The 27,486-nt window shown below is 32.4% G+C and overlaps 1 protein-coding gene across 1 annotated transcript in view; it reads right to left on the reverse strand.

Annotated features, from left to right (window-relative positions):
- Positions 1–24,558, reverse strand: part of LOC145312213 (pyruvate dehydrogenase (acetyl-transferring) kinase, mitochondrial-like) — a 37,228-nt gene extending 12,670 nt beyond the window's left edge. Inside the window, exons 1-8 of the mRNA XM_080151428.1 lie at positions 24,350–24,558; positions 19,857–19,906; positions 15,383–15,452; positions 13,924–14,013; positions 12,882–12,988; positions 11,508–11,550; positions 10,566–10,654; positions 1,074–1,182 (exon numbers count right to left, since the gene is read on the reverse strand). Coding sequence (XP_080007554.1) covers positions 1,074–1,182; positions 10,566–10,654; positions 11,508–11,550; positions 12,882–12,988; positions 13,924–14,013; positions 15,383–15,452; positions 19,857–19,906; positions 24,350–24,475 — 684 coding nt within the window. The 5' untranslated portion in view covers positions 24,476–24,558. The remainder of the gene's footprint in view (positions 1–1,073; positions 1,183–10,565; positions 10,655–11,507; positions 11,551–12,881; positions 12,989–13,923; positions 14,014–15,382; positions 15,453–19,856; positions 19,907–24,349) is intronic.
- Between the last annotated feature and the right edge of the window lie 2,928 nt (positions 24,559–27,486).

The raw sequence follows: 27,486 nt of genomic DNA on the forward strand, positions 1-27,486 counted from the left end.
GATAGATAATATTGATCACATATGAACTGTATATTCTGGTAGGCATGTCTCACCACCCTCTCTATGTCTGTACTAGGGTTTATCACCCCAACCTAGATAGATAATATTAATCACATAGGAACTGAATATTCTGGTAGGCATGTCTCACCACCCTCTCTATGTCTGTACTAGGGTTTATAACCCCAACCTAGATAGATGATATTGTTCACATAGGAACTGAATATTCTGGTAGGCATGTCTCACCACCCTCTCTTTGTCTGTACTAGGGTTTATAACCCCCACCTAGATAGATAATATTAATCACATAGGAACTGAATATTCTGGTAGGCATGTCTCACCACCCTCTCTATGTCTGTACTAGGGTTTATAACCCCAACCTAGATAGATAATATTGATCACATAGGAACTGAATATTCTGGTAGGCATGTCTCACCACCCTCTCTATGTCTGTACTAGGGTTTATCACCCCAACCTAGATAGATAATATTGATCACATAGGAACTGAATATTCTAGTAGGCATGTCTCACCACCCTCTCTTTGTCTGTACTAGGGTTTATAACCCCCACCTAGATAGATAATATTAATCACATAGGAACTGAATATTCTGGTAGGCATGTCTCACCACCCTCTCTATGTCTGTACTAGGGTTTATTACCCCAACCTAGATAGATAATATTGATCACATAGGAACTGAGCATTCTGATAGGCATATCTCACCACCCTCTCTATGTCTGTACTAGGGTTTATCACCCCAACCTAGATAGATAATATTGATCACATAGGAACTGAATATTCTGGTAGGCATGTCTCACCACCCTCTCTATGTCTGTACTAGGGTTTATCACCCCAACCTAGATAGATAATATTGATCACATAGGAACTGAATATTCTGGTAGGCATGTCTCACCACCCTCTCTATGTTTATCACCCCAACCTAGATAGATAATATTGTTCATATATAACAAAAAAAATATTTAAACTGGTGGAAAAAGTAAAAACTAAATTCCTTTTTTCAAAAACATACTGTAAAAGGAGAAATAAGACAAGAACAATTAGTTGCTACAAACTGTACCTGATTACTGACAGGCGAAGAATGTCCATAAACCATGAGATGTTGATCCGTTAACATATTCAGTGATATTCTACTCATATACAGTCTATCCAAACCATACTGGATACTCCTAAATATTACATGTTTACATACTCAGTGATATTCTACTCATATACAGTCTATCCAAACCATACTGGATACTCCTAGATATTATATGGTTACATACTTAGTGATATTCTACTCATATACAGTCTATCCAAACCATACTGGATACTCCTAGATATTATATGTTAACATACTCAGTGATATTCTACTCATATACAGTCTATCCAAACCATACTGGATACTCCTAAATGTTATATGTTTACATACCCAGTGATATTCTACTCATATACAGTCTATCCAAACCATACTGGATACTCCTAAATATTATATGTTTACATACTCAGTGATATTCTACATATATACAGTCTATCCAAACCATACTGGATACTCCTAAATATTATATGTTTACATTCTCAGAGACATTCTACTCATATACAGTCTATCCAAACCATACTGGATACTTCTAAAAATTATATGTTTACATACTCAGTGATATTCTACTCATATACAGTTTACATACTCAGTGATATTCTACATTATACAGTCTATCCAAACCATACTGGATACTCCTAAATATTATATATTTACATACTCAGTGATATTCTACTCATTTAGAGTCTATCCAAACCATACTGGATACTCCTAAATATTATATTTTTACACAATTAGTGAAATCCTACTCATATACAGTTTATCAAAACCATACTGGATACTCCTAAATATTATATGTTTACACGCCCAGTAATATTCTACTCATATAATGCAGTCTATCCAAAACATACTGGATACTCTTGAATAGTATATGTTTACATACCCAGTAATATTCTACTCATATACACTATACAGTCTATCCAAACCATACTGGATACTCCTAAATATTATATGTTTACATACTCAGTGATATTCTACTCTTATACAGTCTATCCAAACCATACTTGATACTCCTAAATATTATATGTTTACATGCCCAGTAATATACAATAATTATCATCTAAAAATGTTTTCCTTGTTAATATCTTTCCAGTATGGCTTCAAAACCGATTAATATCCGCTAGATTAGAACCGGTTCTCAACCATACTGAAAAATCATGCTTAGAATCGTATTGCAGACAATTTATATGAATATTAATAAGAAAATAGCCCGGGCTTCGGCCAATCTAGGCTAACAAAACTGGTTTTAATCTTATATTTTTTTTTCATAACCTCGGAAAGCTGTTCATAATACGATGCGATAAATAACTATTTTAAAATTGGTATATTTTTCACTAAATAAAAACATGTAAATTAAACAGTAGTACTATCAACAAGCAAATTAAATAAAAAACAGAAGTTAGAATGAATTGATTTTTTTATTCAGTTACAGATGATTTGAATTATTTAAGTGTATTTAATTGCTTTACCATCCCTTGTAACAGCGATATTAGGGGATAAGACAATACATATATGTCATCCTCAATTATGATTAACAAAATTACCCCTCCAACAGAATACAATTATTTGTGGATAAAATAGGAAACTGATAGTTTTTTTTACTACAATCAAGATTTAATAAGAGTCTCCAAAGAATTAAAAGCAACGAATACAGTAGGATATTTTGAATACTTTGTGGACCAGGATTGTATACAGAACATATCTAAAGTATAGATGTATATACAGACAACTACCTCCCTTCCTTTTTCAATGACTTTTTTCGTCTGCTTCTATATTATTTTCTGCTACTTGGCTGTGTTAATATAAGCAACACCATTGCATGGTTGATTTTTAATGACCCTATAGAAAGGTTGCACAAGTTTGATGGGATGTGGAGATACAGTTATTGAACCTTTTCTTCATCTGAGCTGGATCTTTAAATCGTTTAGTGGTGCGCTTAATCGGGGTGATCCAGTTCACCCCGGTTTGGCGCGACAATGGGGTGCTGCCACTTTTACCACTAGCAAAAATACAGCCACTGTGTTTTTGACAAAAAGTGGGTGTGTTTTTGTCAATTTTGATTATAGCTGTGTTTTTGGCAGTATTTTTTTATCCACTGTCAAAATTACACCTTCACTGCTGTCATAAACACAGTTTTACTGTCATTTTCACACCCATGAAATTCAAGGAGGCTGTCAAATTCACAGTTTTGATGACAAAAATACACCTATTATCATATTACTATTAAGTATTTCAACCAAGTTGTTAAAACGGATAAATATTAATGTTTATAGTTAAATTAATCTACACAACAATAATTCTAAACTCAGCAAAAGAAGGTAACAGACAGGGAGTAAGGGAGGGGACAATGGGCAATTAATTCAATTTAAGAGTTTTTGAAGAAAGGCCATGAAAACCAGAATAATCTCGAAAATATGGTGGAAATTGTAAAGTGATTGTTGATTAAATCTAGAAAACCATAAACTAAGAAAAAAGTTCCAAGAAAAAAAGCAATCATTTGAAAATAAGATTACCAGTATTACAAATTGACATTACCATTCTGTAATTAATTACTATGACTCGTTGAGTGCCATTGCCGCGCCACTAGGCGCACTGGTTCGCCCATTCCATTTTGATTTAAAGATTGAAATCTAATAATATCTAGGTGCGCCGATTTAGCGCACCACTAAACGATTAAAGGGCGAATATAGGTTCGATATGATATGAGCTTATATCAAAGGTGCCATTACATACTTTTAGAATATCTATGCCAAATTAAAAAATTCAAAAAAATCCTTAAGTAGATTTTGCAATTTTCTGTTTCAATTGAACATATAATAAATGAGATTGCCGACAAAATCGTTTATTTTAGCCCTTTACAAGACTTTTTTTTGACTATTTTGCTTAAGTTTGATTGACTATTACATTGGCATGCACCTTAAAAGATAATTTAAATGTTTATTATTTTAGATTATATACTAGTTTATTTAATTTTTTAAAAAGCATAAAAATAATTTGCGTAGAAAGGCGTCAGGAGTATTGACAGGGTAAATAATACGTCTTAAAGTTTATTTTCTGTACAGAGCTCTTTGATTAATTCATGATGATATAAACAACCCTTGTGTACGCATTTTCAACACACACACACACGGCCACAAAAAAACAGGGATTTGAAATCATTCTTCCTCCAAGAAAATTTTATCGATTATTTTTTTTTACTTTTTACATAATTTGATGTTTTTTTTTAACTTTTAAATAATTTACTTTATGAAGGTAGAAGGAGGGTATATTTACCCCTGATTAATTGGTTTCCACGTTATTACGACTATCATTTAACGAAAGCTTTTTAATTCAACCTTGCCACGAAGCCTTGTGTGATGCTAGGGTGTTTGAGTTCTTAGGGAACCACACTAATTACAAAATATTTTCTTCGAGATTGACGGGTTTTAAGCTATAAACAGACTTATACAATTGAATATGTCAATATTTTTAAGTTATTTATAATCTATGGAATTGCACCTTTGATATAAGCTCATATCATATCGAACCTATATTCGCCCTTTAAAAGATCCAGCTCTGGTGTTTTACTCTAATGTATACAGCCCAATGTCCCCTCCCTCCCTCCCTGGTTGTATCTAATAGTGTTGGGCCGGATATCCGGTCTGGCCGGTTATTTGGCCGTATATCCGGTCATTTTCAATATCTCGCCAGATACCGGATATTAAAACTATCCTGTTACATGATATCCGGCTGATTTTTGACGCAGAATATCCGGTTATCCGGCCAGATATCCGGTAAATTGCCGGATATCGAACGTTGGCCAGGTATCCGGCCGAAACCGGATATCCGGCATTATAAATCTGCCGGATATCCGGTATCCGGCCAAAAAAGTATCCGGCCAAACCCTAGTATCTAACCTGATTGAGTGATAAAAAGGAACCTTTGGATCTCTCCGTGGTGAGCTGAGGATTTTAGATAGATTTATTGCCGACATTAATCCTGGAGCGGACTTACCAGTAAGCTCCAGAAAAATAGGTGTTCCAGGTAAATTATACCTATAGTTTAATATAAAATTTAATTAAACACATATAAAAAGACATTGAAGTAAACACCCTTTATTATTTTGAAATAAAATAAAATAATGATGGGGGGTGTAGTTTCTGTTTTTTTATAACTTTAGTTCAGGTTAGGTTATGTTATTTTGTGTACTGCGTAGCCCCGCAGGGATAAGGTACCGCAGGTACAGGCCTCGCTGGGTTATGGCCCCCAGCAGGTGATAGGTGTAGGTAAAAACTACCTCCCTTATTTATAGTTTATTTCTAAAATAAAGAGGGAGGGGGGTCAATTTTTGACCGATTTTTGTCTTATTAATGTATTAGTAATATTTATGATGTATTTCAAAGTAATAAAAATCTGCAAAAATGTATAAACAAAGGAAAATAAAACCTTAAAGAGATTAAAAGTGTATCTCTTCTAACTTACAAAATCCATTTAAATGCAATAAGATGCTTTAAAATTGCAGCAATGAAATTGCAGCTCGTAATGAAGATTATAAAAAATCCAAACATATATATTTTATTCTAAATACATTTATAGATAGATAGCAGTTTTTAAAAACCATAAGGAAAAAGGATAAGAGGATGAATACTCACCCCAATTTCATTGTAAAATATTACTTCCCCCCTACTAAAATAATTTGTCTGCTATTTATCTAAACCGTCCGCGGCTTTTTGCATCTTAATCATAACCTATTCTATATATGTAAAAAAAAATAAAAAAAATTTTATCTTATTAATTATTATTATTTTTCTGTAATTTATTATGTTTTAAAAAAAATTAAAGAAAATATTTAAAATACAATTTGATTTAGAATCTTAAAAAACAAACAGCCGCGGACGGTCTTAGTGCAGCAGAAAAGTATGTTTCGCCTAGTTTAAAAATAGGAGGGTTCACCTTTTATGATCAAAAATTTATTTTTTTTCAAATAAGCCTAAATGTAATATTTAAATCTAATTAACATGATAAAACTTTTAAATGTTTACTAATAAAAAATTAATAGTTTAGCTCTCAGCCACCAGGTTCGCTAGTTGTCTACTTCAAAGACATACATTAAAACTAAGGCTAAATATCAAATAAAAAATTTCATAACTGAATAATCTAAATAAGTGAATAATCTGTAATGCTATCTATGTTCTTTCTCAGACAATACTCGTTTTTACAATATTTTTAACATTTTCAAGTGATGTTATTTACCCCTCAGGGTTTGGCCCTTTAGTGACAAAAATCCAAAACAAGAAAAATACAGGCAAAATAAAAATTGATGAACGCTTTGATATTCTAGTTCTATATCCAAAGCTAGATGGCACTGAAAAACTGATTATTATAATTTACAATCAAATGTTCATATTAAATTTGTAAAAACGTTTATTTATTAAAAAATATAAGTTAGATAGACTGCAATATAAATCTTATAAGCTGATAATGAGTGTTATGATTAAAGTCAGTAGCAAAGTCATGAAAAATTAATAATGATAATTTTATATTCTTACATTAGGTTTCATCAGAATGGATGATAATTCAAAATATTTCTATATCATCCCTTAAAAATTAGATTTATGCTTCAAACAGCAACTTTAATTGTCTTGAAATTATATTTAATTTTAAGATATTCCCATTTTGAAAAGTGGTGGAATAACATTAAAAATTCAGCGCGGCAATTGCTCAATATAGGCCTCTAGGCCCACTGCCTATTTTAGTCCTTCAAATACCTCGATTTCTCTCTTTTATTATTTTCTCTATGTTAAAAACTAAGGATAAAAATGTAACATAATATTTGCAATTCTCTTAAAGTGTTAGCCAACAAATGAGAACTTTTGTGAATAAAACTTTGGGTACCAGTATAATTTACAGTAAAATGTCCCTCTAGCCCTGTAATACTAAATGCAAAGTTATGTATTAATAAGGAATATTTTGGTTGCAGTTTTATCACATGCAACTTTACAATTAACAAATATAAAGTCCCAAACAAATGTGTCCTCATTATATTACCAGCCCCCCCCCCCCCCGTATGTTTACATAAATTAATTAATTTTCTCTTTCAAACAGGGCTTGGCACCTGCAGCCGAAGCATCAGCCGCCAACTATATATGCGATTTCCCTCATATCGCATTTGATCACAAAACGATTTTTTGAAGAAAAAAAGTAATCTTTCTATGCTTATTGTAGGGTAGGTTATATCAATGAAAGTTTAAAAGAGCCCAAAAGGGGGTAGAAATATGAAAATAGTAACACAAGATGGGGAAGGACTAGCGAGTATCCACTATAAAATAGACGGCTGCCAAGCCCTGCATTTAAACATAAGTTTAAGTTTGATTACATGTTTACAACATAAAACTTGTTAAATAACAAAACAATTAAATAATTAAAAACTACCGATTTTTATTTTCATATTGGTCTTTTATTTACTTATTTTTTTCTCAAATAAGATATATGAAATTATTTCATGAATTCAAAAAGAATGAAACATTCTCAAGTAGGAAAACAAAAATATTTTTTTATTTAAATAGTAAAAACAAGCAAAAAACATATCCTAAAGAAGTTTTTTTTATCTATTTTCAGTTTTAAGATCTCTGTTGCGCTTGAACCGATTTGTCTTTTTTTTCAGGGAATACACCTTCTGATTTAAGGCTATACAATCCACCATGTTGTTTCGTATAGAAGGACAAATGATTAAACTTTTAAATTATGAAGTATCTTCACTTCAGAAAATGCAATTAAAATTATAAATGTATACAACTTAAAGCAAGCTAAGCTGTATTTAACAAGTTTATAAAAGTCAAGAATCATAAGGGACAAGTCAATGGTCGAAATATTATTTTCAACAAACAATCTATTGATATTTTTTGTTGTTGTAAACTGCTAGTTTGTACAACCCAATCATTAAATTAAAGTTCATAAAGTAATGAAACAATCAATTTGGAGAGAGCTTGTTTATAAAACTTTGGGGACCAGTTTAATTTAAAGTCCATTATCCATTATTCCTCCCTGATAAAAGTATTCAGTGTGCGCCTAGTAATAATGATCTGACATAATGCATTTCTGCAGGGAGGAAGGGGATATTGGATTGTAAATTACACTGGTACCCAAAGTCTTTAACAAACTTATTGCTCATAAACTTTGGGTACTTTTATCAAATTGTCATTGGTTGGTTCTAAACAAGTAGTGCCCAAACTTTTCAGCCAATAATCTAATCTTCAAAAGGTGTATTTTGCTTATCATTATTGGGGGTTGTACATAAACTTATCGTACAATGTCTTATCCCTACAGATACCTGCATTTCTGCCCCGTATCCATTCAAAAGTTAACCCCTTCCTATATCAAATCCTCTTTATTATATGTTATGTACAGGGAAGAAAGAACCATTGGGCCGTAAATTATGATTCTCCCAAAAGTATTAAGTTTTTAAACTTTTTCAACAATAATTTTAATTTACAGGGGGAGTAATTTTGTTAACCACAATTGGGGTTGTAAACTGTAATCTATGTTTCATCCATTTTCTTATCCCTGGAGATTCCTGTCTATATGTATGAACTGCTAAACTTTTGGGCGACAAAATTGAAATGCTGCAAAGTTTGAAAGAGGAATTTCTAAATGTTAAGACTGGCAAACTTACACCAACCTAATTCCTAAGATTTCATTTTGTAATGACTTCATCCTTTCCAGGGAGGGAGGGAACATTGAACTGTAAATTATAATATTACCCACAGTTTCATAAATAAGTTCTCTTAATTATTGGTTTAAAAAACTTTTTAACAATATTGATCGGCAGGTTGAAACCAACAGCGTCAAAAATAAAGTCTACAGAAGTGATGTTTTTGTATTATTGGGGACTATTACCTTTTGTCTTATCCCTTTAGATCCCAAATCCTTCCACATTCTTTAAATGTAACCAATACACTCAATCAGAGGCGTGTAGAAGGGGGGTGTCTCCACTAGCAAAATCAAGGGAGGTGGATACACCCATCTAGGTGTATTCCCCTTGCGCACTTCGCGCCTCCATTTCCAAAATCAGGACACTTTCATAATCTTTTGAGTGAGTTGGTGGTCAACTAGGGTGTTTTCTCAATCCCACTAACTACATCCCTCTTATAGTCTGTGATACACACCACTACAGCCCCATAGATTTTGGTCAAAAATAGTAAGTTAGGTACCAAAACTTGCATAAGGCGTTTCTCACAACCCCTTGGCAAAACCCCATGCACGCCACTGCTTAAACTATTGTTGGCTAAAGCCTAAATTACACTTGGAACTGAAAATCTTATGCAAATAAGATTAAATAACATCACAATAGAGTTGTAAAGTTGGTAACATTTCCCCAAGATTAACAAAGAAATTTAGGTTAAAATTGAGGCCTGACGACAGTTTAAATGATCAATTTAATATGCACTTCCCCAGAGCTAAAACTGTGTAAAGTTAATCTTTATGTGAAGGATTTACACATAATTAACCATTGACAATGAACTGCAGAAATCTACAAAATTTATACCCATTTTTAGACGAACAGTATCTCATACATTATTTTTGATAATACAGATGTCCCACTTTAAATGCATTTTCCAGTTTTAGTTACAACCAGAAATTAAATAATTTGAAATAACTAAGCTATAGGTCCTAATTTTCGGTGAAAATTAATAAAAGGTTAACTCATACATATAAAGTAAAGTTATATATTTTTTTCGAGCTATCATCAGATGTTATTATTTTATTTGTTAGTTAACTGCTGTTATTGTTTTGAGAACTCTCTTGTATTAATTTAATTTGGTAACTTCACTTACAAGATTAAATTCCTTAAAGGTGTTTTTTAGTTAATTGTAATGTTATAAAAAAGTAAAACATGTAATTTCAATAATTATAAATTCCCACCCACTTTTAATATCTAATGAAATAAATTTGAATAATAAGGTTACATTTAAGAATGAGCTATTGAATAATATTTTAAACTGGGATAACTTTTTTGGATCATGTAATGAAAACAAAGTAGCGGGCTTCGTCAAATTTTCACAGTAGCTCCTACTTCTAGCCCCTGCGGGGGGTCTAACCCTGAGGGACGATCAATAACATTTACCTCATCTTACCTAACCAAACATAACCTATCAAAAGCTACGTCGAAAATACTACGAAACCGGAATACTTCGTTTTCTTTCCATGATCCCTTTTTTTATTTCTCATGAAAAAGAAGCGGCTTATATTCCCACCAATAAACTAATGCCATACAAATGACCAATGATAGGCTAGTACACATTGTAATTGACTAATAGTGAATTATTTACTGGCCTATCATTGGCCATTGCATATTGTGGGATGTCATTATTCTTCTGTTTCAAATGAAAAACACATTAAAAAAATATTTATTATTGATAACAATACACAATCAAACGAAAAACTGCTCGACAAGTCATTTTGAGGGAAAGCATCAACATTTTTTTGGTGAAGTGTTACCTTGTTAATGCACAATCATCTGTGTCTAATGAGATTCCATATTTAGTTTTCATATTCATGCAAGCTCGGGCCATGGATGATACTGTATCCTGAAAACGGAGTTTTTTTTTTAGTAACGAAGCTACTTTGTAATTCACTTTGTATGTCCGTTCGTCCGTCCGTGAGTCCGTAAAGCTATGGGAAACCTTGATTTTATCGACTCCTGTTCAAGCTAGAAGGCTGAATTTTTCAAGGATGAATACGTTAACATTATATACATAGTTTCATTGACATTTACTTATTGGTTGGGGTGCTAGATCTATTCCTAGATTTTTAAGTTTTTGTACTTTTCTTTTCAAAATATTTCAGAAATTAAATAGGTTCACATACTTTTCACAGGGTTTTATTAATATTTGTCTATTAATTAAGGTGCTAGTTCGGTTCCTAGATTTTTAGGTTTTAATCAAAGCATGTACATTGGTACAACCCAATCTTAATTGTAAGTGTATAATAAAAACAATTGAGATAAATTTATAAAAAAAAATTATAACCACTACAGTTTCTAGTCAATTGTCACAAGATTTCATTAATATTTGTTTATTAATTTGGGCGCTAGTTCGATTCCTAGATTTTTAGGTTTTAATCAAAGCATGTACAACCCAATCTTAATTGTAAGTGTATAACAAAAACAATTGAGATAAATTTATAAAAAAAATTATAACCACTACAGTTTCTAGTCCATTGTCCCATCCCTGTAAGAGTTAGTAAATTGCAAGGTAATGTATTAAAGTCCCTTTTAAAGTTATCTTCCATGTTTATAAATTGCTTTTAAATATTTATAAATTGGTCAAATCAAAACCTTAACACCAATGCAAAATACAGCAATTTTTAACAATACTTAGTACCTATCAAAACTATTAACGTGTATTTTATCTTAAATAATAATAGTATCAATTTACTTACTTTATGGCGTTCTTTGCCCATTTTCAGAACTGTGGTCCAATCTCTAAAACAAAGACATAAATATCCATTTCATCATTATAATTTATTACAACCAGCGGCTTCTCTAGAGGTATTTGATGGAAGGGGAGGGGGCCGGGGGTGGGGGAGATGATCAACCGCTTTACGTCTGGGACGATTTCACCTAAAAGATTGTTGGTACCTTACTCCAAAATAGTTTTAAACCTTTCCAGGAATTACTGTATACTGTTTTACTGTATCAGTCCAGCGGTTAATGATATCCTTCTATACATACAGACAGAGAGACTCATGACATCCAGTTACTTTTCAAGAATTCTGTTACGTTTATATAAGGATGAAAAATTACCTAGTCAACTTACCCCATTCAAGGTAAAAATTATTGGTGAACAAATATATAAACTGCCATTTTAGCCTTGGCAAACTAGATTTAAGGCTAACAAATAAAAGAACATTTCAATAAAACTTTGGGTACCAATATAATTTAAAATCCAATGTCCCTCGTCTGAATAAGAACCTGTAAAAAACTACAATGTTTCATATGCATATAATAGCAGGGATCTACAGGGATAAGACAATTGCCGATAAATTTATGTACATCCACAGTTATGATACACAAAATTACCCCTTTTGTAAATTAAAATTAGTGATTGAAACTTCTAAACACTTAACTCAATGAATCAACAATTCAAAATAAAGAAGGTCACCAAAGTTATTAAGCCAACCAATAATAAAAAGTTACATTAGGGACTAGTGTAATAAAAAATCCATTGTCCCTTCTCTCTCTCTGATATAATAAATACATAGGTAATAAATTGGGGTTAAATTGCAGTTAGTAGTAAAATTTACATTAACTTTTCACGACAGTGCACGAGTTAAATATATGCAATAAAATTCCTTATCAATACCCTTACTAAGAATTATATCAAACACTTTGAAAAGGTTAAGATGACAAAGATTTGAAATAGGACTTGCAGCCGCATTTAAAATAAATAAGAAGCCTAAAGTAGGGGAATTCTGAAACAAAGTCGCAGCCGCCACAAACGTAACAATGCTTAGTCTGCAGTTCTTGTTACAATATTTTAAAAGACTCATTTATATATTAATATATAATTATATACTATCCATATCAAAGCCATTTTCGGCAGTTTTCCTTAAACTACCTGGTAGAACAAAGAACTCCTCTTCTCCTACCCCTTATTTTTAAAAATTAATGAAAAATTGAAAATTAGGGTGACAAGGGAGAAAAAGACTACACCTCCCCCCACCCCTAAACCCACTTATTTTATATTTATTTTAAACAGGATATAATGGCTGTTCAGTGCTCAGGGCAAGCAACCCGCCCTCTTTCAACTTTACCTGAGATTATTGGTGTCAGGAGGTAAGTTTTCAAATGCCATAGCAGCACTGAAGCTTCTGTGGTAATTGTCTAATATTTCTTGGTAATTTTCTTCTATATGCAGCTCCTTAAAAAATGTATTGGGTGATTATCAAGGTCACAAGCACAGAGCCTCACTTGTTATTTTTCCTTATCCCTACAGAGGGCTCTAAGCCTACGAAAACTAAACCTGTTGTGCCATTACCTTGCGAGGTTGGGCCGGATACCGGATATTGAAACTATCCGGATACCTGATATCCGGCTGATTTATAATACCGGATATCCGGTAATTTGCCAGATATCGAATGTTGGCCAGATATTTAGCCGGCTCCGGATGTCTGGCATTATAAATAAGCTGGATATCCGGTATCATGTATCTGGGCAAAAAGTATCCAGCCCGACCCTATCCTCCACCCATTATAACAGTAAAACACAAATACACCACCTTCAATAGTTTATATTCATTTCAAAATAAAGGGGGAGTGTGGCGGAGTTTGTGCTCGACTAAGAACATTGAGTGGAAGTACCTATTAATGATTCAAGAATATATTGCATCTCCCCCTTGAAAATCTTTGGTTTTATGTATGTAAGGCTAAGCCCAACATTTTAGAAAATCTTTAAATACTGTAAAGTTTTTTGCTGAATATATGATTGTGCATATAAAAATTTGTTGATTTGTTCTATTAATGAACTAGCGGTTTCGCCCCTGGCCTCTAGGGGCTTTCCCCCAAGAGGTAATTTAAAAAAATGTAGTACATCTTCGTCATCTCCATCATCAAAAAAAAAAATGAGGGATTTTTTTTTATTTTTGGGGGTGTTGAGGGTGTCCCACGCCCCAAGAAAATAGCCAAAAACCACTACAGGACCAGTAGGTATATTCCTTGAAGAGTAGAATCCTATCGCTTCAGTGGTTACCAAGATCTTAAAGGATTGACGGACGGACAGACAGACGGACGGACAGACAGACATCAAGCTACTTTGTATTATAGATAAACAAAAGTATGAAATTGATTAGGTACTTACTTCAGGTAGACATTGAAGTTCTTTAATCAGATGCGCCAGTCTTACTAAAGTTTCATCCACTATGTGTGTATAGCTTTCTTCTTCGGTAAACTAAAAAAATCTTAAGTTAAGAAAAAAAGGCAAAGGAGCATTGATCTACCTTTCAGTTTCCCGCATTTAAAAGTTTAAATTTTCCAAGTAAAGATTATAAAAACTACAAAATTCGTTATTTTGAAAAAATTTGAACAATAAAAGTTGCGTCAAAGTGTAATCAATTTAAATTTTTGTCTATGTGATAATATCTTTTTAACTACAAAACCAATTTCTCCATTTTAAGGACATTTTACAAAGTTCTGAGGATATTTTATCTCTGAATCAGAGTCTATTTTCACACCTATCTTTATACCAGTGAATAAAGAGCCTCTAGAGGCTAGGGACGACGCAACTAATAATAAATAATATTATGTCACACAGAAAAAGTGGCATTACTTATAAAAAATTATTCTAGAAAAGAAAAGAAAAAACAATACAGATATTGTTCCTAATTTATTATGTGGAAAAATGCATGAAAAAATATATATATATATAACAAGGCTCGGCATCCGTTCATTTAAAGTGAGTATCAGCAGTAGTTGCTTGTTTGGCCGCAATGTTTAGCAGCTGCACTGTCGATGTATATAAAACAATTCAACACGTCTGCGGCTTAAAGAATAATACAATAGACTATAAATCAACGTACATACAAGATATCCCTAAAGATAAACAAAATTAACCCTTATGTAGATTAAAATTTATTGGCTTTAAATGGTAGAATTTAAGATAGAAGTACCCAAAGTCAAAAAACAAAAGAATAAGCATACTTTTGTTTTAAAACTTTGAGTACCAGCGTATTTTTGATTCCAAAATACACCCTGGATTTTCGACTTAATTCAAGCCACTGCAACTGCCGAGCCCTCTTATATAAACAGAAAAAAAGAATGCATTGATCTAGTCTTGTACTCTACAAGTTTTGACATTTTATATTTCATAACATAATTTCTTCATATATTATGATGAACTTATATGAGTATATATATTCAAAACTTATTTTTCTTTAGAACAAAACAAAGAAAACATTACAAATATTACTCAGAAGTAAACATCTTAAAAACAATTATTTAGGGAGGGAAAGGTCATTGGAATTCAAAATATTCTACACAATAAGGTATATGCCCATTAGAAAGAGGATTCTTAAAAAAAAAAGTTTTAAGTCAAGCTTTCTATCTAAATTCTAATTTACCCTTAAGCATTATTTACGAGGAATTTATACACAAAAAAGCCGTCTATCTTTATTAGCGACAGATAAAATCACGTTACCAACAACGTATAAAGTGGGTTATAAAGCAGTTTTGCTAGAAAAGTAAGATTTTATCTGAGGTACTGTGCTAAACAAAAGATAACAAAATCTATAAAAAAAAGAAATGCTGGAATCGAAAACTACCTGTGAATTACGTCCACGTTCCAGGAACTGAGCTATAGATATGGGAACTGGAACTTTTTCAGAGTACTCACTCATCAAGTATTAACAATATTTTTATCTATTTAAAGATAAAAGATCCTGTAAAAAAACCTTTTTATATTTGCTCATCCACTAAGATCTCGCTAACCACTGAACCGATTGAGTTCTCAATTTTAAGGAGCTCTACAAAGGTTCTAAGTTTCTTTGAGGCTATTATACTTTTTTTAACCCTCTTAAGCCGCACTCTCCCTTCAAAGAGGAAAGATAGAAATAGAAAAAAGGAAGGGAGAGAGATGGAGAAAGAGAGAGAGAGCGCGCAATGGGTATTTAATCATAGAAATTGTAAAAATAAGATTAAAATCTAAAAAAACTAAATGTAAATTTATTCTAAGTCACATCTGCTATAAAGTTCCTTTTTATCAAATATTTATGAATATTATTCTGACTATTCTGTCTGATATTGAACCCAATAAATATAAAAAGTCTAGATCCAAAATAACTTTAAAGGGCCTATAGGTACACAGAACAGATCTATAGTATACACAGATAACTACCTGCCTCCCTTTAGAATGACCTTATTCGTCTGCTAGCAAATTGTTACTTGGCTGTGATATACACATTGCATTGGTTGATTTTCAATGACCCAATTAAGAGTCAACACAAGAACAGTGCGATGGGAAGTTGTTTAACTATTTTCCCCTCTAGTGTTTTACTCTAATATATACAGTGCAGTGTAGATATAATCCTATATTTAAAGAAGTAAGGTTTTCTTTGTCTGCAGCTTAATATCTCAATAACTACTGAACTAATAGAGTTCTCTTCTTAGGGAAGATTTACATCTAGGAAGGTTCTAGAATAGTTAGCTATTTTTCTGCCCCAAATTTGCACCAAATGAATACAGAGCGCCTAGATGCTAGGGTAACAGCTACTAATTAGTTAGAAAAGGCAAATATTTTGGTACAATAGGGAAGTTTTAATTAATTTTATTCACATAATAAGTCAACTACATATAATTATAAACAGTTGAATTTCATTGGATAAAGCTTTCCTAATGGATGATGTATCATCAAAAAAAATCGTCGCTTGTAATATGTTTATGAATCGCCTGCTAGTAATTCCTGATTAAGTTCGAAAGATCTTTGTCTCTAATTGACCATTTAGGATAATAAATCTATATTGAACCCAATAAAAGAAATACTATAAAAGGATATTCACTTTATTGCGACAAAAAATTTAACAAGGACGATTACAACAATAGAAGCTAAGCTATTTAATTAATAGAATGGGCAAGGGTAAGTAACAAACAAGGTTATAATTAGGGATAAAATCGTTTTCAAATATGGCTTCAAAACCGATTAATATCCTCAGGATAAGAACTGGTTCTCAGCTATTCTAAAAATAACATATTAATAACTTATAAATACCAGTTTTGTCAAGCCCAGCCTTCAAACAAAACTGGTTTTAATTTTCAATTTTAATCTCCGCAAAAATCTGTCTATGACATAAGTATTAAAGCAAAAAAGTAGGATAATCATATCGATAAAGTAATTTAAAACAGATATTCGATGATCATAAATCAAAACTAAATATACGGAAAATCAGAATATCTTGAAATATATTTCATGTTTGTTTTAATATGACTGGTAGACAAACAACAAAGGACAAAGTAAATTATGCTCAATAGTTCAAGGAATCTTCACAAAAAAAATCTGCTGTCTCTCTTAAATAGCAGACAGAAAGACTTACGGGCATTACAAACTATAGAGTAGCTCTGCTCCTAGAATATTTGACAAAGAATATTTCTCGTCTCGAGGTTCATAGCGTTTATATAAAAAAAAACAAGGATAATAACATGTTTAGTAGCGTAGCTCAACAAATAAAACATAAAAACAAGAATGGTGACGGTATCTTATTTAAAAATACGATCAGGGTATAGTCCAAGACAAAGAAACGCCCATTTCTTCGCATTTTCCCAGTAGCCTTTCTTTTATTTCTAGCTCCTAAGGGGGGATCTAAACCTGCGGGGCAAATTGCCTAACCCTTCAGGGCAATCATCTTCCCCAATATAATCTAACCTAACATAAAATAACCTAAAGGGTGTGAAAAAAAATGCGGACCTTTTTAAAATTTCGATTGCGCGGCTTGTGTTATTAGTAGAAAAACGTTATGCATACTGCTAGAACCGCTATGAAGTCTATTTTTTGGAAATATAAAAACGAATCCTGTGCTACGAATAGTTTAGGGGCGATGTGGTAAAATGTCCCGACTGCCTTAAAACTTGACTTGCGAGTAAATCATTAAAGATTAAAGTATATAAAAAACTCAAACGCCATTTTCAAAATACGACAAATCGCCCCTTAAAGGGCGTTGCCACGAAAGGGACTATACCCGATCATCCTTGTATAAAAGTAACATAATGTCTGTGTTTATGTGTCTGTTTGTAACAAAAGACCTCTTGTACAGTGAAGCTTCTCATAGGTCCATAGAAGGTTTATCACTATTTTTGGGGAGAGGAAGAAATCGTCAAGTTAAAAAAATACCAGGCCGAGCCCACTAAAAATCTTCGATTCTAAAACGAACGGACACATTATTAACACAGAAAAGCTTTGCCTAATAAAAACGTTATTAAAATATTTTGTAGTGAACAATGGACGGCAATGTTCTCCATAATTGAAAAGAAAACTTGGCGGGAAACAGGGATCTTAAGGGAAAAGGTAATTAGTGATGAATTAATAAACATCCCCAATTGTGATAAACTAAATTACACATTTTGTAGATTAAAGCTATTTAATGCAAAGTTTGGAATTAACCAATCAGAATTTAATAAAAGTACCCAAAACGTGTTTATAAAACTTTGGGTACTTTAAAGTAATTTAGAGTCCACTGTCCCCGTCATCCCGGACCAGAAGACAATTTATTTCTGCTAACTTTTGCAATGAATTATGATCCAGACTTTAAGCAAGGTATTTTTCAAACCCCGGGACAATAAATATTATAAACTACGTCTTGGTTCAGATATTCTATGCACAAGATTTGGTGCTTTTGAGCCTATTGAGCTAGGAACCCCCCCCCCCACCCCCAATCCTTATTGATGATATAATTTCAAATAAGAAAAAGGGAGTATAGTTTTACCTGCAGGGCTCCCCTGTTCATAATATAACCTGACCTAAAGTAAAAGAAAAACCACGAAAACCAACACTTCTTCCAACTTATTTTCAGTTTATTTCGAAAAAAAGAGGAAGGAGGGGTGGGGGGGTTCTGTTCACTAGGCACTATGAGGGAAACCGCTGAAAAGTTTAATATTTAGTTGTCATTAGCTGTCTATGCATTCTCATTGAAATTCTTAGAAATATTTAAATTATTCTAAAGTAGAAAGTTTGTGTGGTTCCTTATGTCTTTAAGATCTCGTATACAGCTGGTCTAGAATATGATTTTTGGTTTTTTCTTCTTATGTTTTCGGCCTAGTTTTTAGTTTCAGGTACTTTTTAATTAAAACAAAGATGACAACATCCATCAGTAGCGAAACACAGAAAAACCACAAAAACGAATATAATTGGTTCAGTTATCATAAACAAATAGGAAAAAAGAATTAGAAATATAAATATAAAGATGGATTAAATATGTTAAAAATTTATAATAAATGACCGACCAACCGACGGTACAACTGAATTGTATGATGGTGTATTTCAAGCTCGAAAAAAACTACAGTATAAGTTATATAACATCAGAAGCCGAGAAAATCATATATTCCCAATAGCGTTTTTGACTGACTGACGGACGGACAGACAAAAAAAATTATCGAGTTACTTAGCTTTAAAAAATTTAAAAAATCTGTTAGAATTTTCTTGACAAGCCTAATATAAAATCATATTTGTCTAAGCTAGCTAAGGTAACTAACTACCCATGAAAATATTTTGGTTCAGCACAATTGTTTACCCTAGTCTCTTATCTAGTCTTTATAAGATTTCACAAGAAATCTTTTATAAAATATACAGGAAAATAATCAAAGTTTTTAAGATTATTTTTAACATTATTAAATTCTAAAGAACTTGTATAAGCTAACAAGGATAATAACATTAGCTTTAAAAGAGCAAACTATTAATTAGGAGAATCATCTCCAAAAATGTAAGACGCTTAAGGTTTTGCCAAAAATGTTTAAGGGGGACATACTGACGTTAATAATCATAGAGTGGTTTATTCAAAGAGAGGGTACAATGAGCTGTTTATTACACTAGTCCCCAAAGTTTTTGGAGTAATAACTTTGGGACATACTTAAGTTTGTTTGGTTGGTTTATTAGGTTGAGTGTTCAAACGTTTCAACCAACAACAATTTTACTTTAATTACAGAAAGGGTATGTAATTTTGTGTGTCATTATTGGGGATATACATCAATTTATCGGCCATTGTCTTATCCCTTTAGATCCCAGACTTTTTTTTACATAAAAATATTGATTTCCTGATTTTATCTTGAAGATTTGCTTCTGTCTGTGTACAAAAATTATTCATCTGATATCATAAACATTATGACAAATCAGGGAGGGAGGGGACATTGGTATGTTTATTACACTAGTCCCCAAAGTTTTACAAAAAAAAAACGTTTTATTATTCGTTAGCTTACAAACTTTGGGGACTTATCTATTATTTTGATTGGTTGGTTAAGTTAAGTGTCCAAACGATTCAACAACCAGAAGGGATAGTTTTGTTTATCATCATTGGTGATGTACAACAATTTACCGTCCATTGTCTTATCCCTTTAGATTCCTGCCATATTAATATGAAGCTCCTATTAGGCCCAGGGAAGGTGAATAACTATTTTGGGAATGTTTGGGCTTGTCACATTACGATTAAAAAGAACTAAATTATGTCATCTTGATATAAGCAAAGCATTTGATTCATTAGGGTCAAGCGGAGCATAGACCGGTAAGGGGCTAAACCGGTAATTTTTTACCCACCTTCATAAAATGACCTTTATCTCCATGTTCCTTTCAAATGACAGAAAAAAACATAAAAGCAAATTTGTTTCTTAATAAATTGCCTATAAAAAGTTTAAAATATTAAAATTTTGTGAGATGAATTTTAAGGGTACTTTTTGGGTCTCATAGTCGGACGAAAAATTTTTCAAAAAAAACGAAAAATTTACCGGTTAAGCCCCGCCTCGCCCTAATAAGATGAAGGTATCAATATTTAACAGATTTTTTGTCCATTTAATTTTATATAGGTAGATGGATTTACATAAAAATAAAAATGGCCAAAAAATTTCGGTATTTTACAGACATTAGATATCTCTCTTATTTGAGCTTACAAACATCAAGGGCTCTGCAGCCGCGCTTTAGCCGCATTTAAGCCTCAAATTTATACCCGCTTGTAGGCATAAAAAAATCTTAAAAAGATGGATTGTCTGTCTCGGAACAAATTAAGACATCCAGCTAAATTTTAAAGTTACAATATAACAATTTAATTGAGGCTTACACGCGGCTGACGCACGGCAGCCGATCCTGCAAATGTCTTTTTAGAAGAATCTATACATGATACTAGCTGGGGGAGGGGGTATTTTTTTCGAGGGGCGATTTATCTTGGGAGGGTGGTGGTAACCTTTAAATAGTTATAAACCTTCTCATGACCTATAAGAAGCTACCCTGTCAAGAAGAACTATATCGGTTCATTGCTGAGCGAGATCCGTCGGTACAAACAGACATCCTGCTACTTAATTATAAGGATGCTGTGTAGAATGCTTTAGATATACTAATTTCAACATTCATCAATAACTATTTAAAATCCAACCAGATTTTCTCCACACTTTCAAATTTCCAGGGAAAGTGAGAACCACGATCTATGATTCGTTAGCTATAAAACTTTTGGTTATTTTTATCAAATCTTTTGAAATACAGACCATAGTGTCCAAAATTGTTCACCAATAAACTTTATCTTCAGCAAAAAGGGGATAATTAAGTTTTTCAAGATTGGATGTGTACATAAATACATCATTCATTAGTATCATTACCATATCTCTTAAGATCTCTGCTATTTTCAGAGTAGTTACTTATTACTCAAGGAAAATCAAAAACTAACTTACTTATCAGATTAGATAAATAAAATATTCTGCGGTTTCCCTCAAAATGCCATGACTAGCACTAGAAACCATAACCACACCCCCACCCCGGCCCCACCCCCAATCTTTTAACAAGTTTTTTTTTATTTGTTGGTTTATACTTTGGGTCAGGTAAGGTTAGTCAATAAAAGGTTTTTTGAAAGGTAAAAAATCTCACCTATTTTTTTATTTCAAAACTACTTAATTCGCTCTTTGTCTATAGGGGTGTCGGAAGGAGGTCAGAAAAATAGTCTTAAACCACTCATAGACATTTTAAAGATTCCCTGACAAGTCAATTCAATCCTTAAGTTTCCGAGATCAGACAGATCATCTTATATTCTAAAAAATAAAGGGGGGGAGGGGGTTCGATAGCTCAATTGCAATTTGAGAGAAAGCACCAGACCAAACATTCACTATAAACCTTTAAAGTTCATTCATAATAGGTATCAGTTTCAATTTAGTTTTATTAACAAGATATGGCATAAGTAAACTTTATAGGGATTGTAATTTTCTATATATAAACTGCTTTAGTTTTGATATATTTAAGGGCGCATATAGTCAAATTTTCTATCCTTATTTGTTAATTGATAAGCCATACTGGCAGTTTCCCTCAAAGTACCTACTCGAGAACAGCAACACCCCAACCCCCCCCCCCTTTATTTTGAAATGAATTAAAAATACGGGGGTTTATTTTTTTACCGTGTTTATTTTTTGTTTTAAGTCAGGTTAGGTTATGTTATATTAGGTCCAGTGTTTCAAAGCAGGGTTAGGGAGCTCCATAGTTGACTACCTATTATTTCTAAGCTATTCCATCTAATCTGAGTATCTTAATTTGTTGAAGACCCTTCGTGGAGCTACCCTTTTACATTCTTTGAAATACTTTATATCATACTAGCGGATACGCCCCCTAGAAGCCTCTAGGGGCACTTAAGGTAGGAATGGGAAAAGTCGACCTCATCCCATTTTAAATTTGAGTTTGTTTTTTTTTGGGGGGGGGAGGGGGGGCGAAGAAACCCTCCCCAAAAATAGTTTAAAACAATCTAAGGACCTATAAGAAGCTTCACTGTAAAGGAGAACAATATCGGTTCAGCGGTTAGCGAGATTCTTCGGGACAGACAAAAAACGCTAACTGCTTTATATAATAGGATTCATAAGGAATAAGACATTGAATGATAAATTAATGTAAATCTCAAATGTTGATTCTTTAGATTAGAATTATTGGTTAAAAAGTATGATCACTACCACAACCAACCTATCACAACCTAAAATCAACAACGTGGTTATAAAACATTGTGTACCAGTGTAATTTACAGCCAAGTGTCCACTCCTTGCTGGAAAAAAATGCTGCAACACCACCCCATGTTTACGCCCCTGGGATCAATCTTTCAATTTCTCACCAATAACAAGATTATACAACCTACTCAAATCAAATTTAAATCCAAGGCATATATATGGTATATACCTAGGTATGGCAAGCCTCAACTTAATCTAATATAACTGAAAGTAGATACCATATATGTCAGTTGAGTCCTTTTCCACAAAGTGCCGGTTGAATACTGATACTACACCTTCCCCTTTTTTTTGGGGGTGGGGGGAGGTAGTTTAATTCCTATCTATAAACCCCTTATCCAGTTTAAACTAACCTGAAGTAATAATAAACTACAAACGAAAAACTACCCACTCCCCCTTATTTTCAATTTATTTCAAATTAAGAAGGGGGGGGGGTGTTATCAATGCTAAAGAGGATATTTTGTGTGATGGCGCCGTCAGTTAAAATAAATAGACGTAGCATATATGTATATTAGCTAAATATATGTTATATAAATTAGCTCAGGGATTAGATAAGGATCAATAAATTGATGTACATCCCCAATCATGATATACCTCTTATGTATATTGTATATTGATTGATTGATTGATTAGCCAAAGTTCTTAGGGTTTGGGCCTAAGTAGTCATGGAGTAGGTTGAGACACTTTTGTATAGCCACTAGGGCTATCAAGCTCCACGTTCAAGCACATTATGACTTGACCCGCTGTCTCATGAGAGCTACTCATTATTACCTCAACCTCGGCGCTCTTATGTATATATAAATTATTGGTTAAAAATTTGGACACTGCTCATGCTAGGTTGAAGTTGAACTATCCAATTAAGATTAAATAGAAGAATCTTGAGGTTTTGAGCCAACGAATGAGAGAATATGATTATAAATGTTCCTCAACCCCCCCCCCCTTTCTTCATAACTAAAAAAAGTAAATTTTTAATCTTTTAATGAAGTTTTTTTTTAATAGGAATAGTTTTTTCTTTAATGCAACCATCTCGTAATCAATGCGCAAATGGCACTTAAGATCAAAATTTCGTTATGAAACTTGGCATGTGTAATCTTTGGTATTTTCCTAAATTGAGCAAAAAAATGGAAAAGTAACAGCTAACGGTAGGCGGCTCAGCTATTTGGCCGTTTTTTGGCAATTTTCCAGTAGAAATGTCACACGCCCTATTTACACATCATACTCTTAGCATTTCTCAGTCGCTTACAGCTGCAGCTGGTAATAGAAATTAATAAAATGGTAATTGGTATCATTTGACATGAAATAAAGCAAAAATAATTATGAAGAAGTTGATTCCTATGTAATAAATTATTAATTTGCCCTGAAAATAGCTAAAAAGGGTTAAACGACTAAGCCGCCAGTCGATAATTTTCCAACTTTTTGTTCAAGTTGGGGAAAATAGACCTACCAAGGGTTACACATGCCAAGTTTCATAACGAATGCCATTTGTGCATTGATTACGACATTGTTGCATTAAACCCCCCCCCCCCCCTTTATTAACTTTGTCGGCTATAACTTTTTTTGTCATAAAATTCCTTAAAGTAATGTTGATATTTCCATTTTAATCTTGATTGAAAAATTAATCCACTAAATTTGTTCACTAATTGAGAGCTTGATTTTAACTTTGCCCCAAATGGCAAAATGTTTCTAAAAGTAAACATTTTTTTTATATATTGTCACTATTTACTTAACTAAATTCATCTATTTTGCATTTTTCTTATAGGATTTTCAACCTATAATAAATCTTAATAATATCTGAAATACATAAAAAAAAAATATAAAGAACTTTCTTTTGAAGTTTTAGGAACTAGTGCAATAAAGCAACGACGATAAATTGAAGTTTTCCTCCAATTATAATAAACAAAATACTCCTGTAGGTTAAAATTATCAGTAGAACAATTTAAACACTGTAAATGTGATCCAATAAATAAAGATTTGACAAAAGTCCCAAACATTTTAAATATAAAACTTTATGTATCAGTATAATTTTCAAGCCAATGTCCCCTCTCTCAATGGCAACACCTATTATTGAAGTTTATTTATGATTTGTTTTGCTATGGCTCTAAATTTTGATTGTTGCTGCGAAGCTTATTTATAATTAAGGTCTGTCCGACCGTACTGGAAAGGCTTGTTAAAGTAGTCTAATCAATATCAAACTTGGTATGTTGATTCCTGTAGTAGTTTGAAGTTTTGCTATTCCTTTTTCCTACCAATTCATATCTCCGCTTTTATGGATGTTGTCATACTTGTTATACTAAAAGGATCTTAAAGAATACACTTACAAAAGAAATAAGATATTTATTTAAATTTTCAGCTATTATTTTAGCAAACATTAACATTATTTAGCATATGTAAAGAATAAAAACAACAAAAAGATTTATTCTCAAGTATTAAACGCAGTTGGAATAAATGTATATGAAACATTTTATGTAATACTGAAATGAATAGCCCATTAAAGCTGTTCTATAATATTATTGCCGGCCATAATTCAAGTTTCACAGGGTTTAAGAAAATCTGGGAAGGGTATGGGGTAAAAACGAGGGAAAGGGGAAGGGGGGCAGGGCAGTAGTGTGGATAATAATATCATAATTCAAATTGCAAACCTTTGGAAAAAAGAACAGTAACAAAAGATAAAATTACATTTTTTAAACATTTTTTTGCTTTAACCTTTAACAATAAAGTGGGAAATAACTATATGCCCCCTTCCCGAGGACCCTGTGCCGACTTTCCATTGGGTCTTTAAAAATCAACTAATAGCGTCGGGAATATCAACACAACCAAGTCGCTATAAAAGAGCAGAAAGCAAGTTGCTGGCAGATGAATAAGATCCCCAACAGGAGGATCCAGGTAGTTGTCTGGTTATAGAACACATCGATATTTCTAGATTTATTTGTTTAATGCTTTGTTGAAGTCCAAGAACATTGTTCCAAAGTAAATAATGTTAGCTTATATGTTTTTACTTAAGAAGTTTTAAAACCTAATATATGATAAGAGGGATTGTTTTTTTTTAATTAAAATGATTACATTAATTGCAGAATTAAGCTACGGACATACCTATATCTATTAAGAGAAAAAGGGGACTATGCACAAACTAGAGCACGTGATTCTAAGCACCTTCCAGCAGTGAATCAAAATATTTTTTTTGTAAATATACTAGGGTTATATCAGATATAGTTATACCAACTAAAAGAATTAAGTTTCACCATGGTTTTCTATGAATAAAACTCTGAAATGTTACCTAAGCCTTTTTTTATGAAATAGCATCAAATGTTTTGTTGAGTTCAAAGGTTTAAATAAAATAAAACGCCAAACTATAATCAAATGCTGTAAATTACTAAAGTACACTAATTAAACTGTTTACAATATTACAAGTTACCATCCCTTTTTCTAAATTAACATTTTCATTTTAAACTTTTACTTTTGTGTCACATCAGTTTGAACTCAACAAAACATTTGATGATAACATTTCGAAGTTTTTTTCATATAAAACAATGGTGAAACTTATTTTTTAAAATGGATATAGCGATATTAAACACAACCATATTATATAATTATATTCACTAGAAAAAATAATTTAGAATCACTGCTGGAAGGTGCTTAGAAACACTTGCTCTCGTTTGTGCATGCTCTTCTTTATTAAAAGGAAGTAAAAAGTCAACATTTTCTGCAACCTTCTGTATAAAAATGTTTTCACAATTATTTTATAAAACCTTGTGCAAAAATTGAAATGGATAGGACGATACTAACATTCCTAAGATTAGATTAAGGGTTTACTCTAAAATAAAGTTCACATTTTTTAAAAGGGGGCTCGCCTAAAGCTAAATTACTAATTTTGTGGCTCATCTTTATATAATTTAAGGTTAATTTATATGTAGCATAAGACTAATTTAACGACTGAATCAATTGAGTTATACATTTTAGTGGGAAGCATCACACAAGCTTTTGGATGGTTTTAAGCTTTTTTCTGCCCTTCCTTACTTCTTCTTTACGCTAGGAACTTACTGAAGTTTTGAAAGCTGAAAGGTCGGATGGGACAAGTGGCTGCAGATTTTCTAGGTATATTGCTTCATAAACTGCAATAAAGAAGAGACTAGAAAAATATGATTGCTTAATGCGTAGGTATAAGTTATTTTAAATACCTTATTTGAATTTATTAAAATATTTTGATTAAAAGAAAAAATATAAAACATGCCAGCTAAATCTAACCATGTGAAGCTATGTGCCGCTAAAAATGTCCACTAAGTCTTTGACTATTAAAAATACAAATATGTTGTTTAGGGTTGGCAATCCGGATCCGGAACCCGCCCAATTTTTGGGCCAATTTTGGAAACCGAATCCGGAATCCGTTTTTAATAGCGGATTCCGGATTCTTAATTGGTAGGATGAAATTAGCATCTTGAGTTTTTTCTTTCGACAAATATTTTTTTTCAGATAAAACTTATTTAAAATGTGGCAGACATATACCTAAAAAGTATTTTATTGTTTCTTCTTAACTACAGGTAGCTAGCATCCAAAGTTGCGTTTTTTGTAGGTATTTATTTTCATTTCACAGCTTTTCATGCTTCATTTATTTTTTTAAAAAAGCCTTTTACAATACTGCTAGAATCCGAAATCCGAATCCGGAATCATTAAGGAATACGCCACTTTTTTTGACGGATTCTTTTAAGAATCT

Source organism: Acartia tonsa, chromosome 2, assembly GCF_053477335.1.
Source record: "Acartia tonsa isolate MP-2025a chromosome 2, ASM5347733v1, whole genome shotgun sequence".
Classification (NCBI taxonomy): domain Eukaryota; kingdom Metazoa; phylum Arthropoda; class Copepoda; order Calanoida; family Acartiidae; genus Acartia; species Acartia tonsa.